The sequence below is a fragment of the Otolemur garnettii genome, unplaced genomic scaffold (genome assembly GCF_000181295.1).
Source record: "Otolemur garnettii isolate 467f Iridium unplaced genomic scaffold, OtoGar3 scaffold00025, whole genome shotgun sequence".
Classification (NCBI taxonomy): Eukaryota; Metazoa; Chordata; class Mammalia; order Primates; family Galagidae; genus Otolemur; species Otolemur garnettii.
In genome coordinates this window covers 9,956,342-9,974,207 of record NW_003852420.1, presented here as the reverse complement: position 1 = coordinate 9,974,207, position 17,866 = coordinate 9,956,342, and the positions used below count along the sequence as shown (strand labels likewise).

General features: G+C 45.0%; 1 protein-coding gene across 3 annotated transcripts in view; it reads left to right on the top strand.

Annotated features, from left to right (window-relative positions):
* CUNH20orf196 (chromosome unknown C20orf196 homolog) overlaps positions 1–17,866 on the top strand; it is a 97,297-nt gene that overhangs the window by 3,848 nt on the left and 75,583 nt on the right. For all 3 annotated transcript variants that reach the window (XM_023512215.1, XM_012804194.1, XM_023512216.1), the window contains exon 2: positions 6,193–6,374. In XM_023512215.1, coding sequence (XP_023367983.1) covers positions 6,197–6,374 — 178 coding nt within the window. In that variant the 5' untranslated portion in view covers positions 6,193–6,196. The remainder of the gene's footprint in view (positions 1–6,192; positions 6,375–17,866) is intronic.

Below are 17,866 nucleotides of genomic sequence, written 5' to 3'. Positions count from 1 at the left end.
TTTTTAAAAAATGCCTTTTATCAGGTTGACAAAGTTCCCTTCTATTCCTCGTGTGTGTTGTAGTTTTTATCCTTTATTCTTCTGATACAGTGTATTACTTTCATTGATGTTATAACAACTTTGCATTCCTGGGATTGGTTCCACTTAGTTATGGAGTATAATCCTTTTCATATGTTGCCAGATTTGGTTGCTTGTGATTACTTTATCTGGTTTTGATGTCAGGGTAATACAGGAAGCATAAAGTGAATTGAGAAGTGTCCCATCCTCCTCCATTTGTTAGAAGAGTTATCCAGGACAGGGAGATGCAGTGGGGACCAGTGCAGAGGGTTTATTGGAGAACCTGCAGGAAAGCCATTGTGCCTGATGTACGGAAAGTGGGGGGGGGGGGCTGAGGTTGTGGGATGCGGGCTATAGAGAAGCTTCTGGGTGGAAATTAATGTCTCAGAGAAGGAAAGGAAAGGGGCAGACTTTGAGCCAAGGCTCATAAAGTCTACGTGGACATGGAGAGTAGAGAGGGGCAAAGAGGTGGGAGGATGATCAGGAGAGTGGTTTCTTATAAAGAAAAGGAATGTTAGAAGGAATTTCCTGGGTCCTGTTACAGTGACTTATGCCTGTAATCCTAACACTCTGGGAGGCCGAGGCAGGAGGATCGCTTAAGTTCAAGAATTCAAGACCAGCCTGAGCAAGAGTAAGACCTCATCTCTACTAAAAATGAGAACAAAAGATTGCTTGAGGGCAAGAGTTCGAGTTTGCTGTGAGCTATGAGGCCAGAGCACTGTACCCAGGGCAACAGAGTGAGACTCTGTCTCAAAGAAAAAAGATGAAGAACGAATTTTTAGAAGTTCTGCACTAGACTGAGTGATTGAGTTGGTGGAGGCGAGGAAATGAACCGTTTGTAGGCTCTTCTGGGAAGTTCGTAGAGAGGAGACTGACTGTGGGGACAGCAGGTGTCAAAAGTTTTTGTTTTCTTTCTTGACAACTTTGCATTTTGATATAATTTCATACCTTCAAAAATTGCAAGGCTAATACCAGGAATTCTCTAATAGCATTTTCAAGATTTACCAGTTGTCTCATTTATGCCTTTTTCTTTGTCATTCTCTCCCATGCCCTGTGTGTGTCATATGACTGTCCCTTTGTCATGCAGTCAGCCTACATTTATAAAAACAGTAGCTTGGTACCTGGTTTCTGTCAGATTTCCGCTCTCTCCTCTTGTCCCTTCTCTTCTCTGTATGTATGTGTATGTTTGTGTATATATATATGATACTATTTAAGAGTATGTTGGAGACATCATGTCCCCTCGCCATTAATTTCAGTGACATTTTCAAAAAATAAGAACATTCCCTCATGCATCATGTTTTTATTAAAAATGTGAGAGATTTGGGTCACTTAGGTCAGAAAGCCTAAGTGAAGGTCCATAGGAGCAGAAGGGAGAGGGATTGACCTTGCTGAAGTCTCTGGAAAGGTCCACGGAGAGGGAGGGATCTGAAGCCCAAATGTGTGTACAGGGGCGTGGGGGTGGGGTGGGGTTGGCTTTTGCTAAGGGCAGGACAGCATCTCTGTTGTAAGGAGAGGTGAAGATGTGCCAGTGTGGGAGCCTGTGCCGTGTTTGATGGGGGAGTTGGGGATGTTCCTCCCCCCGCCCCGGGTTCTGTTTCCTTTTGGATGATCTAGTGACAAAGAGGAGCAAGGTGTGCGAGCTTTGGGGGAGGGTCTGAGTTGAGAAAACATGAAGGGGCCCGAGGAGAGGGCAGAGGCAGTATCCATTTGGCCAGCTAGCCCCTTCTGGGTGGACACTCGTTCATCCAGAGCACAGCCCATCTGCCCTCCCAAGGAGAGTGGGGGAGGCCACCGGCTTCATCTAGCCTGGGGTTTTGCCAAAGGTTGTGAAGAAAATACAGAATAGGCAGGGTAGAATACACTGGATAAGGATGAGAGAAGCAGGATGACTCCTGGGTGGGAAACAGAGGGGTAAATGGACTAGAAGCAGGCTGGGAAGATGGGAACTGCAATTTGGTTTTTAATTTTTGCTATTTCACTTATTAGAACCAGCCATTTTAAAGCCCTAGATACTATACTAAATATCTTCCATGCACTAATTTTATATAACAATCTTGTGAGGTAAATATATTATCATAGTATATTATCATCAAGCCATTTTGAAAGACAAGAAAACGGAAGTTCAATGGCTTTTTTCTCACTATGACACAGCTAAAAAGTGACAGCAGGAGCTCCAACCTGTGCTCTTTAACTCCAGGGACACACGACGTCCTCCACTTTGCGCTTTCCTCAGCTAACAGACTGTTTAAAAATGCAAAGTGATCATCTCACACCCTAAATGGAAATATGTATTTTGACATAGACTGACAGATGAATAGAGAGTTGGATAGATGGGTGCGTATGTGATGAAGCCAATCATTGTAAAATGTTAACTGGGGAGTCTAGGTGGTAGCTATTAATATGTGAAGTCCATGGTGTAATTCTTTCCACTTTTCTTTATGTTTGAAAATTTTCCTGTAAAATTTTTTTTAGGGAGGTAAGTGCCTTAATTGAAGAAAGGTAAATGAAGTTAAATCACTTCTTTTTTTGCCGTTTTTGGCTGGGGCTGGGTTTGAACCCGCCACCTCCGGCATATGGGGCTAGCGCCCTACTCCTTTGAGCCACAGGTGCCACCCATTAAATCACTTCTTCTATGTGGACCTTGATGGACTTGTATCTGTAGGTCTATAAACATCTGCAGAGTCATAGAAGGTTGACTGCCTCTCGTAAGCAGGTTTTTATGTACTGGACTTAGAAACTTCATGCCTCCAATTCCAGGACATCCTAGACTTTCCAGTAGTGGAAAACAATTGTGTAATTAAAGCACTTTTAAGAGAGGAAAATAAGCACTTCTGGGAAGGAAGTTGAGCTGTAATCAAAATGTTTGGGGCGACGGATTATCATTGGATTCTATGTGCCAGCTCAAGTTGTTTCAGACCATGAGCAGGGTTTCATCTGCCCCCATTGCTTGCTTGCTTTTATACAAATTCACTGAGTCCAAATCATGCATTTTACATGCACAAATACTTAACTGTGTGATAAGACGGATCCTACCTTTTAGTAGGCATTTTTTTCATCATTTCTTTGGTCGAGTTCCCAGTAGGAAAGTATTTGGCATTTGATGTAAGTGATTCTAAAAACAAAGCAGCTAGAGGCATCACGTCAGTGTACTGTTTGTTTTCATTTCATGGCACTGAGGACACTCTCCGTTGATGGCTGGTTTCAAGGCACCTTTGCAGGGGGACAGATATACCAATATCATTCACCGACCTGTTTGTTCCCTTCTGGAAGCCTCCAGAGCAGAGTGTTAGGTAACAGGAAGGGAGAAGGGGGAAGCAAAGGTGCCCGCTACAGAGGTGTTTGCTGAAACTTCAGGCTGATTGGCTCATATGGAACTTGTGAAAAGACAGGATGTTCTTGCTTCTTTGGGAACCTTGATCCCTCCACTCCTTTCAGGAGCAGTCAGCTGGTATCTTGGCTCGCACTCTGCCTGAGCGAAAGTGCCCAACAGCATGTGACTGGGTGTCCTCAAACAAGAAGGATCTTGCCAGGCCTCCCTGTTGATTTGTTTTTATATACCTCCTATCTTTGCCTGATCAGGCGGTGGCTTAGGCAGCAGCATTGAGGCTGTGTAGACGCAGGAGGCTGAGAGGACTTCGAACTGGGTTCATCTTAGCTTGGCGACTTTCTGTGGCTGGATCTGAGCTTACATGAGGGTAATAGTAGGCTGCATAGAGTTTTTGCGGACGAAGCTCTTGACACAATGCCTGGCATCTAACAAGCACTCATAAATGGAGCCTACTCTTATGAATATACTGCTTGTGTTCTTCTGAAATTACTTGTTTCCTTCACACACGTACATGTATGTCCTTGAGATCTTTTAAGTTCTGACGGGCATTGTGACAGCTGCACAGGATTCCATGATTCAGAATATTGCCTTTTCCTAAACCAATTGCTTCTCCCATCTTTCCTAACTCAGCTAATAACCCTCCTAGTCACTAAGCTGCCTCTTCTTATTGAGTCCCAGCTCTTCTTTGACACCTTTCTCCATTCGGCTATTGGGTTCTACTCTCATTTTAGGTTTTAAATATATTCTTTTCTTTCTTTATTTTATTATTATTTTTTGGTTGCATTTTGGCCAGGGCCAGGTTTGAACCCACCACCCTCGATATATGGGACCAACGCCCTACTCACTGAGCCCCAGGTGCTGCCCTTTCTTTTTTTTTTTTTTGAGACAAAGCCTCAAGCTATCACCCTGGGTAGAGTGCTGTGGTGTCACAGCTCACACCAACCTCCAATTCCTGGGCCCAGGCCATTCTCTTGCCTCAGCCTCCCCAGCAGCTGGGGACCACAGGCACCTGCCACAACGCCAGGCTGTTTTTTGGTTGTAGTTGCCATTGTTTGGCAGGCCCGCCAGCTCTGGTGTATGTGGCTGGCACCCTAGCCGCTTGAGCCACAGGTGCCAAGCCAGTTCCTAAATATATTCTTAATCTCTCTTAATCTACTCTGACCTATGGGGCTCTGACCTAGTTCATTTACTCTTCCTTTCTCACCTGGGCCACTGCAGGTAAATGAAGGATTCTTGTTCATGAGATTGCCTGCCACCAGGCTTGCCCCCTGCAAAGCCACCTGCTACCTAGCTGTCAGATGTGGGTGTTTCGTGATGGCCATGGCACTCATGACACCTGGTGCCAGCTATAGGAAGATTTATTAATGATAGCAACTCATGAGGCAGAGGGTCCATGATCTCCCCAGCCCCACGGTTATGTCATAGAGAGGTAAGCAGGGTCAGACGCACTGCAGAGAGCCCTTCTGTAGGGCATCTAGCCCCCACAGGGGGCTCCAGGAGGGTTAGAGGACCCTAGTTTTTTTTCCCAAGAGTGTTAGGATTATATATGTGAGCCACTGTGCCTGGCCAAGAACACCTAGTCTTAAACTAGAATTGTCCAAACACCTGATCCAATAATCCACCTTTGGGATGTCCAGAGCTCAGCTGGAGAGTTTTGTGTCCAGCTTGCTGACAGCAGCCAGCCTTGCTGTCCTTCCCACAGCTGGGTGCAGGAGGGAAGGCTCCACAGCCATCCAGCTGAGAACACGGAGTTTGTCCTTCTCTAGCTACTCAGTGTGTGACCGGTCCTTGACACTCACTTTAAATTCCTGACGCTCTGTACCACTTGTGACTGTCTAGTTGGCTCTTCTTGAGTTTGTGCTTTTCGCTTGGAGATAACCTCCAGAAAGCCTGCCCACCCTTCTGGGCTCTTCTCTGTTTTGACTCATGGTGTTAACGTTACACGTATCTGTGTTTGGATCATGCCAAACTAGGAGGGAAGTGTCTGTGTGACGTTCCCCTTTGCATTCACAGGCCCGGCCTGGATTCGAACCCGCCAGCTCAGGTGTATGTGGCTGGCGCCTTAGCCACTTGAGCCACAGGCGCCTGAGCTTTTTTTTTTTTTTGAGACAGAATTTTATTATATCACCCTCAGTAGAATGCAGTGGTATCACAGTTCACAGCAACCTCTAACTCTTGGGCATAAGTGATTCTCTTGCCTCAGCCTCCCAAGAAGCTGGGACTACAGGCACCTGCCACAACACCTGGGTATTTTTTTGTTGTAGTTGTCATTGTTTAGCAGGCCCAGGCTGGGTTTGAACCCACCAGCCTGTTGTATGTGGTCAGTGTCCTAACCACTGTGCTACAGGCACCAAACCATGCCCTCTACTTAAAAAAAAAAAAATAATAATAATTTTGTTATTGTTGTTGTGGAGACAGAGCCTCACTGTGTTGTCCAGGCTAGAGTGCCACGGCCTCAGTCTAGCTCACAGCAACCTCAAACTCCTGGGTTCAGGCGATCCTCTCTCAGCCTCCCAAGTAGCTGGGACTACAGGCATCCACCACAAAGCCCAGTTAAATGTTTAGTAGAGACGGGGTCTGGCTCTCGCACAGGCTGGCGTCAAACTTCTGAGCTCAAGTGATCTGTCCACCTTGGCCTCCCAGAGTGTAAGTTTACAGGTGTGACCCACTGTGCCCATTCTTTTCCCTCTGCTTTTGAGGGCAGGCCCAGTTTTACGGTTTGGTAAGATTCCTCAAACCATGGCTCTAATGAGGATTCTTGCTATGTAGTGCCTTTTGTACTGAGTTTAAAATGTTTTCCATGGCAGGACTATGGCGGCCTGGGAAGCTCTGCTGAATAGCCACTCAGAGGACAGCAGTGCTGTGGACCTTCCATCAGCATGTGACATCAGAGATTATGTCCTGCAGAGACCCAGTGAAAAGGCCAACAGCGAGGCTTTTAGTTCTGCGGAATTCCTTTCTTTGCCTTGCTCTTCTGATGTGGATCCAGGTAATAAGAGTTTTAAACAAACTAACTTACCAAAAAAACAATTAGCAGATATGCAAGTATGTGATATTGTTTCTGTCTCTTCCAATAATCCTCCAAGATCTCCAAGAATGATTCATTGTCTTAGGTGGAAAGAGATCTTAACTAAGCCCAGCTGTGGGGAGAGACTTCAAAGGGCAGCCTCCTCTGGTGTGAGAAGGAGCTGTTTCCTGGAGGTCTTTTTTTTTAATCTTGGGTCCCTTTCTGATCTCTATCAAAATGCATTCCAAGCAGGTAACACTTGGTTCAACAAAAAGAAAATGGAATTTTTTTGTTTTGTTTTGTTCTTTCAAAACTTCAGAAAATAGCAATGTGGGCCTGTTAAATGCTATGAGTAATAAAAATAGAGACTTTGGCCAGGCCTGGTGGCTCATGTCTGTAATCCTAGCACCTTGGGAGGCTGAGGTGGGAGAATCACTTGAGGCCCAGGAGTTTGAGACCAGCCTGAGCAAGAGTGAGATGACCTCTCTACAACAAAACCCAGAAAAACTAGCCAGATGTGGTGGGCATGCTTGTAGTCCTAGCTACTTGGGATGCTGAGGCAGGAGGATCACTTGAACCCAGGACTTTGAGGTTGCTGTGAGCTATGATGCCACTGCATACTTAGCCTGGGGGGAGAGAGCCAGACCCTGTCTCCAAAAAAAGAGACTTTACTATTCCTCTTAGGAACTTATGAACTCCCAATTTAACTACAACTTTTCTTCACTAAATTGCTGAAATGTGTGTTATTTAAGCTTAATGGTAATTGCCTGATGTTGGTAGTGACAATCTTTAGTTGTAAAGTTCATTTTTTTCTTGTTCATCACCCAGTCTGGGTCTGGAGGTCCACAGGCCTGGATTCAAAGTTTAGCTCTGCCACATTGGCTGAACGCATTGGAGTGCTGTTTCTTTTTCTTTCTTTTCTTTCTTTTTTTTAAGAGACAGAGTCTCATTTTGTCACCCTTGGTAGAATGCCATGGCATCACAACTCACAGCAACCTCCAGCTCTTGGGCTTAGGCGATTTTCTCTTGCCTCAGCCTCCCGAGTAGCTGGGACTACAGGTGCCCTCCACAACGCCTGGCTATTTTTTGTTGCAGTTTGGTCGGGGTCGGATTTGAACCTGCCACCCTCGGTATATGGGGCCGGCGCTCTGCCCACTGAGCCACAGGCACTGCCCGGGTACTGTTTCGTAAACCCTCGAAGCTCTTCGGTCATCTGCAATGACAGTAAAATGCTTGCTTCATGAGGTTAGATTGAACTCAGGGAAAAATGTAAAGTCCTTAGCATAGGGTTGTCCATCTGTGGGTGCCCATCAATGTGGTTGTTGTTAATATTAAGAAATGCAAATAGGGATTTTTAATGGGAACTAGCTGGGTCCTAAGAAAATGTAGGCTTTAGTGATGATGAATTCAATGACTGTAGATTGAGTGTGTACCTGTCATCGTCTTCAAGAATTTTATGAAAATTTGTTTATCACAGCTCTGTTTACAGTCACCAAGATGGTGAACTAATCCAAGTACCCCTCAACCCATGAATGGATCAATAAGCTTAGTATATATACACCATGGAATACTGTTCAGCCATGAAAACAGATGGAGGCTTTACATCTTTTGTATTTGTCTAGATAGAGTTGGAGAACATTTTCTTTAGTAAAACATCGCAAGAATGGAAAAGCAAGTATCCAATGTATTCAATACTAATATGAAGCCAGTAGACAAACCACTACACATGTGGTGCACAAGAGAAAAACACAATTTAATTCAAGTGGTGGGGAGGTGGGGAGAAGGGAGAGAGGAGCGGGGAAGAGGGAGAGGCATCGGTGTGCTCTTACCTAACGGCACGGTGTAAGGGCATACGGCACACCTCCTGGTCTGGGGCACGGCGGCAACAGAGACCTTACCTGACCAATGCAAACCCTGTAATCTAGTCATTTGTACCCTCCTATTAATCTGAAATTTTAAAGAAAGAATTCTATGAAAAAAGCACTTTTAAACTTTCTCATGATTCTTTTCTGATTTTTGGACATAGAGTAATCAGAATCAGTAAGCTTCCTATTTAATTTAGTACCTGATGAAGAATTAGATCTTTCCTTATCCCTTGTCTTTCTCACCCTAACTTTTCACCTCTCCTTTCTCCTTTCCATCCTGCTCCACGTTACTTTCCATTCCTCAAACTGATTTTATTCATCATCTCTGGTTATCAAAAGCATTTCCTAGAAGAAGTGAATGGGTGCAACTGGACAGAACTTCAGAAGTATTGGCCTGTTGAAATACTTTGGGACAATGGCTCTATTCTTTGAGGGAATTCATCGTAGACTGTTTTTATCTTTCATTTCCTGTTGGTTGAATAATCCATAGGAAAGCAACTACTGCCTTGATGCCTGCAGCTCAGTGGTTAGGGCACCAGCCCCATACACCCGAGCAGGTGGGTTCAAACCCAGCCTGGGACAGCTAAACAACAATGACAACTACAACAAAAAATAGCGGGTGTTGTGGCAGGTCCCTGTAGTCCCAGCTACTTGGGAGGCTGAGGCAAGAGAATTGCTTAAGCCCAAGAGTTTGAGGTTGCTGTAAACTGTGACACCATGGTACTCTACCGAGGGTGACATAGTGAGACTCTTTCTCAATAAAAATAAAAAGAAAGCAACTGTTGCTAATTGGAATTTGGCTGACAGTACTAAAAATGAGAAGCATGTTGAAATGTTTATGTTGAAATACTTGTTAAAAAGTCTAGGCCAAAAAGCTTCTCTGGAAACCCTTATAAAGGCCTAAACCTGGGAAGGGGTTAGTAGTCAGATGTCAAGGCAACCTTTTTACAGGGTTATTGGTGATGGTCATGCTTGGTCAGACTATCTGGTTGGATTCTGTTCTGCTTTTTCCTGTGTTTTAACCTTGACCAAGCCACTTAGCCTCTCTGAGCCAGTCTCCTCCCTTGTGAAGTGGAGATAATGATGTCTGCCTCATTGTGGGGGAGACCATGAGGATGGGGGGGCTAGTCCATGAGGCAAGGTGCTTGGTACACAGTAGACTCACAAGAAAGCCAGTTCCTCATCAGCTGAGCTGCTCAGCATACTACTGCCCTCCGCCCGGTCAGCTCAAGCTGCTGTAACAACTACCACAGACTGTGTGGCTTAGACAATGAGCACTGATTTTTCATACTTCTGGAGGCTGGGAGTCAAGATCAAGGTGCCTGCAGATCTGGTATCTGGTGAGGTCACCTTACTGATCTGTAAGACGGCCACCTTCTTGCTATGTCCTTATGTGGTCAGGAGGAGACCTTCTCTCTCTTGTCTCTTATAGTAACCCCATTATTAGGGCCCTCACCCTCTAGATCTACTCCCCTCCCAAAGGCCCCACCTCCAGGGCAGTCATATTGGGGAGCAGGGTTTAACATGTGCATTTGGGGGTTGGAGACACAAACACAGTTCATAGCACATGCCGACTGTGCTCCCTTCCCAGAAATCCAGGCAGGCGGCAGGCAACGTGCAGGTAGCTTATCAGTGGGTAGCAAGGTCCCAGCTTCAAGGTTGGAGTGAGCATTACAGTTCTAACCTTTGGAAGAGGAGTAGTCCTCAGTTTTAGGAGGTGGCAGAGACCTCCCAGAAATTTAGTTATAAGAATCTGAGCCCAGATTCCCCATGTCATTTGCACCTGCCTCTGACCCTTCCCAGCCATGCTTGTGATAGGATCCACCCACCCTCCTCACTCCATGCCTTCATCTCATGGTTATGCTTCATTTCCCAAGTGGCTTCTATCTCCATGTCCCACTAGAATAACCCTGTCTTTGCTCAGATGCCAGTGACTTTCCCCAGAACCCAAATCTGAAGGACACTTCTCTTTCCTATATCTACCCATCTCACTGCTCATGCCCTGGAGGAAGGTATTAATGGCAAGAGGCATGAGATTTAAGAACACTTTCCTAGAAACTACTGGATCGGTAAGAATCCGAGAGTATTAGTCAGAATAACTTCAGCAGCCTTGGTCATTTCAGTCTGGTTATGCAAAGAAGGTTAGGCTAGGCCATTTGTGTCTAAATAAACAGAGGACTTCTGTTCTGAAGTTACCGGTCCGCTGGCCACTCCTCCTAAGGTGCTGGAAAAGTAAACAACTCCACCCAAGGCAGGCACAGGATTATGAAACTCCTCCGCTCGCCCTTCGTGGTGAGATAAGGCAGAAGACCCACAGCTGCCAAAAAAACACCTTTTCTATCCCGTGCCTCTGGTTAAGTCTTTTTGAGATGTTGTCCTGGACTTCTTTCCTTCCAGCTCTTATCACAGCTCTTCTGTTTCATTTTCAGGACTCTTGTATAATCTGGTGTCTGGGATATTTGTTCAAAATATTTAACCGCCAGTATACTGTATCGCAATATTTTAGCAATTGGCAGGGCCATACAGGCTGGTGCTGGCTGAATATTGGCTCCTGCTGGTGTTTACGTACTCGTTATCACGGGCCTGCTACTCCTGTCCAGACTGTTTCCAGGCTGTGCCAACCCTTAATGTCTTGCTCCCCTCTCTGGAATGTGCTCCCTTCCTGCTCAACTCCAGTCCATGCCACAGACAGCTGAATGGAATCCGTCAATTAGTCCCAAGCACGGACTTCTTGGTGGACGGAAACTCCCTGCCTGTTCGATACCTGATTCTTTTCTCCTGTGCTGCTGGCCCCAAGGGAAGCATAGGGGCTACAGAATGGAACAACCAAGTTAAGGACACATGATCTTGGTTAAACCTCTCCAAGGCAAGGTCACAAAGGAATTTGGAGGCATAGTCCCCTGTGTACTACTGGGGCTTGATAAACTCTGAGCAACTGTGTGGCTTATCTCATCAGCACCCCCTGGGGCCTTTGTCCTGGAAAGCACCCAAGGTGCTTTCTAATACAGGACAAAGAGTTTCTCTGAAGTTGTTGTTCAGACATTACAATACAGATGTAGGAAATCTCAGCCCTTTCCTCAAACTTGAACTTCTGTCTGAGAGCAGTGACGGGGAAATGGAAATTGGGTGAATGTATACAGCAGATTGAATGTCAAGAACACAATAAGTCTTTGATGATTAAAGGCCCTGGCTGGCAGCCAGCTATAAGTTTAAGGTAAATAGTGGTTTAAAACCCCCTTATTCTTACTCTGGCAATCTGTCAACATCCCAGTCAAAGACCATTTTATAAAGTGTATCTTTAGGCATTTCATCCAAGGAATTTAGTATTTAAGAGTCAATAAATATGGTTGTCTTTTTTTCTTTCTATAATTCATATGGTATCTCTTTGTAACCCTATAAGCTTTTGTTTCCAAAAGAAAAGAATTGTGAGCTCTTAGATCCAAAAACTCTTATCAAAAATAAGGCTGGCATGGAGGCTCATGCCTGTAATCCTAACACTTTGGGAGGCCGTGGTGGGAGATTGCTTGTGCTCAGGAGTTCGAGACCTGCCTGAACAAGAGGGAGACCCCATCTATACTAAAAGTAGAAAAATTAGCTGGGGGGGGGAGAAAAATTAGCTGGGTGTTATGGCAGGCACTTGTAGTCCCAGCTACTCAGGAAGGCAAGAGGATTGCTTGAACCCAAGAGTCTGATTTGCTATGAGCTGTGATGCCATGGCACTCTACCCAAGGCAACAGAATGAAAGTCAGACTAAAAAAAAAAAGGGTGGCACCTGTGGCTCAGTAGGTAGGGTACTGGCCCCACTGAGGGTGGCAGGTTCAAACCTGGCCCTGGCCAAACTTCAAGAAAAAAATAGCCAGGCATTGCAGCGGGCGCCTGTAGTCCTAGCTACTTGGGAGGCTGAGGCCAGAGAATTGCCTAAGCCCAGGAGTTGGAGGTTGCTGTGAGCTGTGACACCACGGCACTCTACCAAGGGTGATAAAGTGAGACTCTGTCTCTACAAAAAAAAAATTCAAAATAAAATTTATACTTAGTATTATAATTGTAGAATTCTGGATGTGTCAGTGATGTTTTCAAATAGGAATCGGTATATTTTAGACACAAATAATGTTGAAGAGGTTTCTTTTCATAGGTGCATTAAGCGACATTGACCCAATACTCCCTGAGCCACACACAAGATATGGTGAGGAAATGCAAGGAGGGGGCAGTGATTGTGGACCAATTCTCTAAGAAATGACCAAGAATAAAATGGGGCACTTCCTATCAGATGCCAAGTCGACAGGTTTTATTTGGAAGATTTGGGTATTGGGCATGGGCAGCACATCTCTGGTTTTGTTCCCTCTTGCTGGATTCAGTTCTGCAGATTCAGCTATGGAGACTGAATGTTCAGTCCCCAAACAGGATTTTGAAGTCTCTGCATGTCATGTTCTAATTGTGTAGCTCGAGTAGTGAAGGATAAACCGAGCATATTTGAGTGATGCTCAAGAGATAGAGAAAGAGAAAGCCGGCTTCTGAGCTGGGGTCTGCAAAGCATGTTCCAGGCAGCACTTTACGAACTGTGGGTTTGAGATTATTGACCCACCAGTGCGCTCTCTAAGCAAGCATTCATTCTTTAATCCTCTCCTTTGCCACGCGGGGAAGTTGAATCTCAGGATAATGAAGGAAATTACCCAAGTTCGCATAATAACCTGGCAACTCCTACTTCTTTTCCCTCTGTGTAGACTTATGCTATTTTACTTTTATTTATTAATTTATTTTTGAGAGAGGGTCTCACTGTGTCGCCTGGGCTAGAGTGCAGTGGCGTGATTAAGCTTGCAGCAACCTCAAACTCCAGAGCACAAGTGATCTTCCTGCTCAGCCTCCTGAGTAGCTGGGACTACAGGAGCCCACCACACCTGGCTAAAAAAAAAACTTTTGTGTGTGTAGAGATGGGATCTCACTATGTTGCCAGGCTGGTCTTGAATGCAGTCCTCTGCCTCAGCCTCCCAAAGTGTTAGGGTTACAGGATTGAGCCACCACCACACCTGGCCCCCAGTTTAAGTGTAGAATGATTTTTAAAAGCTCAAGAATGCTATTTGCCATGGCTCTTCATTTTGAGTTTCAAAGACACCTGCTCTGGGATAAAAGACTTAATTACTTCTGTGTACTTTGCCTGCAGTTAGAGCTTTTTTTTTTTTTTGAGACAGAGCCTCAAGCCATCACCCTGGGTAGAGTACCATGGCGTCACGGCTCACAGTAACCTTCAACTCCTGGGCTTAAGCGATTCTCTTGCCTCAGCCTCCCAAGTCGCTGAGACTACAGGTGCCTGCCACAACGCCCGGCTATTTTTTTGGTTGTAGATGTCATTGTTTGGCAGGCCCAGGTTGGATTTGAACCACCAGCTTTGGTGTATGTGGTTGGCGCCTTGGCTGCTTGAGCTACAGGTGCCACCCTATAGTTAGAATTTTAAAAAGTAATCTCAACTGAATTGAAAAACAGGCTGTGGTTCCTGCCCAAGCCACACCCTCGGGGCACTTATCTGCTAGGTCCAGGCTTTGAGTGGTGACCTCATGGTCTGGCTCGATAGCTTTCCTCAAGGGCTTTTCCAAGCAAGCAGGCATCGGTGACCTGCTATTCAGCTGTGTCTTCTTCTTCTTCTTTTTAAAGTCAGAGTCTCACTTTCTCATGCTTGGTACAGTGCCATGGCATTGTAGCTCACAGCAACCTCCAACTCTTGGATGTAAGCAATTGCCTTGCCTCAGCCTCCCAAGTAGCTGGCACTACAGGTGCCCAACACAGTGCCCGGCTATTTTTTTGCTGCAGTTTGGCCAGGGCCGGGTTTGAACCTGCCACCCTCCATATGTGGGGCCGGCACCCTACTCACTGAGCCACAGGCGCTGGCCTGCTCTGAATATCTTTAAACCAATGTCGGTGCGCTCTCAGGGGCAGTTGTGACTCCCAGTTCACCAGACCAGGGTTGTGTCCACTGTGCACCGAGTTCTCCTTTCAGCCTAGCGTCTTCCCAGCGTGGAAGAAGCCCCACCTAGTTGTGGACTAACTGGAGAGAAAACGTTGTCTTCTCAGTTAAGTTCTCATACCAGGTAAAATCAACTTTTTATGTTAAAACCCGGGAAGGAAAACAAGTCCGAAATTTTAACTGTTTTCTGAAATAAATGAAACCCTTGACAACTTTCTACTCAAAATAAATGTTCTCATCTGGTTCCAGAACACTTCTAATTCTTGGCCCTTTGCCCCTTGAAGTTCTTTGCTGAGTGACCACTTTGGACCAACCTTTTATGCTCCTTAGAGTTTTTAATAGCTGAGCCTTGCTTGAATTTACAAAAACTCAGCTTATTGGAACAGAACTTTTAAGGGTAAGGGCTTTTGAATGCATCCCTGGGTCCCCCATGCCAGACTGTCAGGGTTCATGTTTTGCTGTCTACCTAGTCTGATCATGCAGTGCCGACAGCTGTCACACGCAAAACCATGCCCTGGTGTGTGAGTAGAGAGAGGACAGGGCACTTGGCTCACAGTAGGTGCTCAGTAAAGGCTGGCCGAATGAATAAAGGAAAAACACAAGCCAGTGAAAGATGATAAGATTTAAAAATAGATATCATAGTACTTAGCTTATCAATTTGTTCCTTTATCATCAAATTTAAGCTGCCCTTGATCTCGTGTATGGAGTATGAGGAAGTTTCTAAGTTAAAAAGTATACATTCTTACATTCCTGCAGCTTTGTTTAACTCTCATTGGGAAAGTCTTCAGACTGAGTTCATTATAAGCTAGTTTTTCTCAAAAGTTGCTGGGTTTTTTTCTTTGAAAACAGAGGAAAGAGAAATGAAACACTGAAAGGAGAAAGAATGCGACTGAGAATAGAATATTATGTCTACCTTTCTCCATCATGAAGAAAGTGTAATACGTTCCTAGTGGAGTTGTTTACCCAGCAAATATTTCTGTAATAACAGTGCATGTGATTATGGCTTTAAGGATACCCTTACAGATTGCCCTTAAAGCCATTTTCTTAAGAAAACTGTATGTCTGTCATATTTTATAGTATTGTGAAGGTTTTTCATACTTAAAAAATCCTACAATTGAATGGGAAAATTTTTAAAATTCTAAAAAACAAACAAGCAGATATACTTCCAGTAGTTGTCAATTTGTATAGAAACTTCTTTTAAGAAGTCTTGGAAAATATGAGGGAGTCTTAAGTATAAATAAGAAGATGAGGACGTTATTCAAGGGCTTTAGAAGTAGCGTTTAATGGAAAATTGGTTAAAAAATAATAACCCCAGGCAGCTGCTCTGAGACTGGTCCTAGAGGCGGTGTCTGGCAAGGCCTTGCTGTAGGGTATTGTTGGGGTCTACTGACCTCTAGTGGCTACTTTTTACACATTCTTGAGCCTTCCTAAGAAGATTTAACTGTGCCAAGTGTATCTATTCTTTGCAGAGTTGTGTGCCTATTAGAGGTAAAGTTAGAATTTTTTTTTTTAGATACAGAGTGTCAGTAGAGTGCTGTGGTGTCACAGCTCACAGCAATCTCCAACTCCTGGGCTTAGGGGATTCTCTTGCCTCAGTCTCCCCAGTAGCTGGGACCACAGGCACCCACCACAACATCTGGCTATTTTTTTGTTGCAGTTTGGCTGGGGCTGGGTTTGAACCCACCACCCTCAGTATATGGCTGGTGCCCTACTCACCAAGCCACAGGCGCCACCCAAAGTTAGAACTTAGAGATTCTTTTACTCAACTGAAATTTGAGAAGCTAACTTGTCTTAAGGTCACCACTGTTAGATGTACTCACTGCATGTTCATATAGAATTTGAGGGGGCTCGGCGCCTGTAGCTCAACTGGCTAAGGCACCAGCCACGTACACACAAGGTGGTGGGTTTGAATCCAGCCTGGACCTGCCAAACAACAATGACGGCTGCAACCAAAAAATAGCCGGGCGTTGTGGCGGGCGCCTGTGGTCCCAGCTACTTGGGAGGCGGAGGCAGGAGACTCGCTTGAGCCCAGGAGTTGGAGGTTGCTGTGAGCTGTAATGCCATGGCACTCTACCGAATTTGAGGGGACCTTTTTCATTCATCTCACAGTGTTGAGTATAGGCTAGAATACTAACATTAATAGTGATTCTTTGTACATCTGCCAAGTAAAATTTGTGCTTTCTTGGGCAAAAATAAGATAAAGGATTTAAATTTTTTTCCTTTGGCAAAATTACAGTAATGTTAAAGGGTAATCATAAAATTAAAAAAAAATATTGTGGGACTTCAAATCCTATAAGGTGGCATGCATCTATTTCTCCTTGCATTTACCTGCCAAGTGTAATTATGAACCCTAGAAACACAAGGGGTAACCAAAGGAGAACTCTGAGGTTTGGTACGAAGAAGGTGAATTGGTTTGGGGGCCTGGGATTGGAGGGAGGACTTAGTGGCAAGGGTGTCTTATGTCCTCCTACCAAACTGAAGAAAGGGACCCAGACCCAGTGCATCTTGACTTGCAACCTGGCAATAAACAGGTGGCCCAGGCATGCTCACTCTCCCCAGGGTTGACTGGTTGTCCATCCAACATGACCAGGAAAGCCCGGCACCTAGCAAGGGCATCATAGGAGGCCACTGGCAATAGATGGCCAGGGGAAGTACTCACCTCCATAGGGCCCGAGACTTCTTTCTCCTGCTAAGGTACCTGTGTGGTCAGGAGGACACCTGGAAGTGGATTCTGTCAACACAACAAATGATCCAGCCTGGGAAGATTCTCTGTCCCCATGGGCCTGAGACTCTGCCCCTGCCCACATTCACTGGGGCAGTTGGGAGGAGGACACCAGCAAAGGTGACCCTACCCTAATAAGCAGCCCAACCTGGGAAGCCTCTTCCTCTCAGAGAGTCTGAGACTTAGTTCCCCCACTGAGAGATATGATACCCCAAGGCTTCAGGCAGCACCAGCAGGGACTAACAGAAGATGCAGCTGTACCACATCAACCTAGCAGATCAAACTAAGCAGCAGAAACTCTGAAAATCAAACTTTCATTGAAACTACAACCCACAAGAGCAGGCTAGGACCTACCTGCTAAACCTATAACAGGATGACTACGTGCTAAAATAAAGGATTTAAATGCACTGAAATCCTCTAAACACAATGTACAAAATATTCAGGATACAGCCAGAGATTACTTGTTAGACTAAGAACCAAAAAAAATCACAACTTGAATGGAGAACAGAGAGTCATAGATGCCCGCATTGAGATGAATCAGACCTTGGTGTTACCTGACCAGGATTTTAAAGCAGCTACCATAAAAATGCTTTGGAAATCGATGATAAATTCTCTTAAAACAAAGGAAAAAAATAGAACATCTCAGAGAAATCAAAGTGAAATAATAAAACTGGAAAATACAATAGAAATTGGTATATTGGCTTTCGTATATGAAAGCCCATGTGAAGAGAATGAAAAGACAAGGTACAGAGTAGGAGAAAATGTTCACAGATCCTACATCTGACAAAGCTCTAGTGTCTACTATATTCATGTATAAAGAATCCTCAAAACTCAACTCTCAAAAACAATACAATCAGCTTGGCACCTGTGGCTTAAGCCGCTAAGGCACCAGCCACATACATCTGAGGTGGTGGGTTCGAATCCAGCCTGG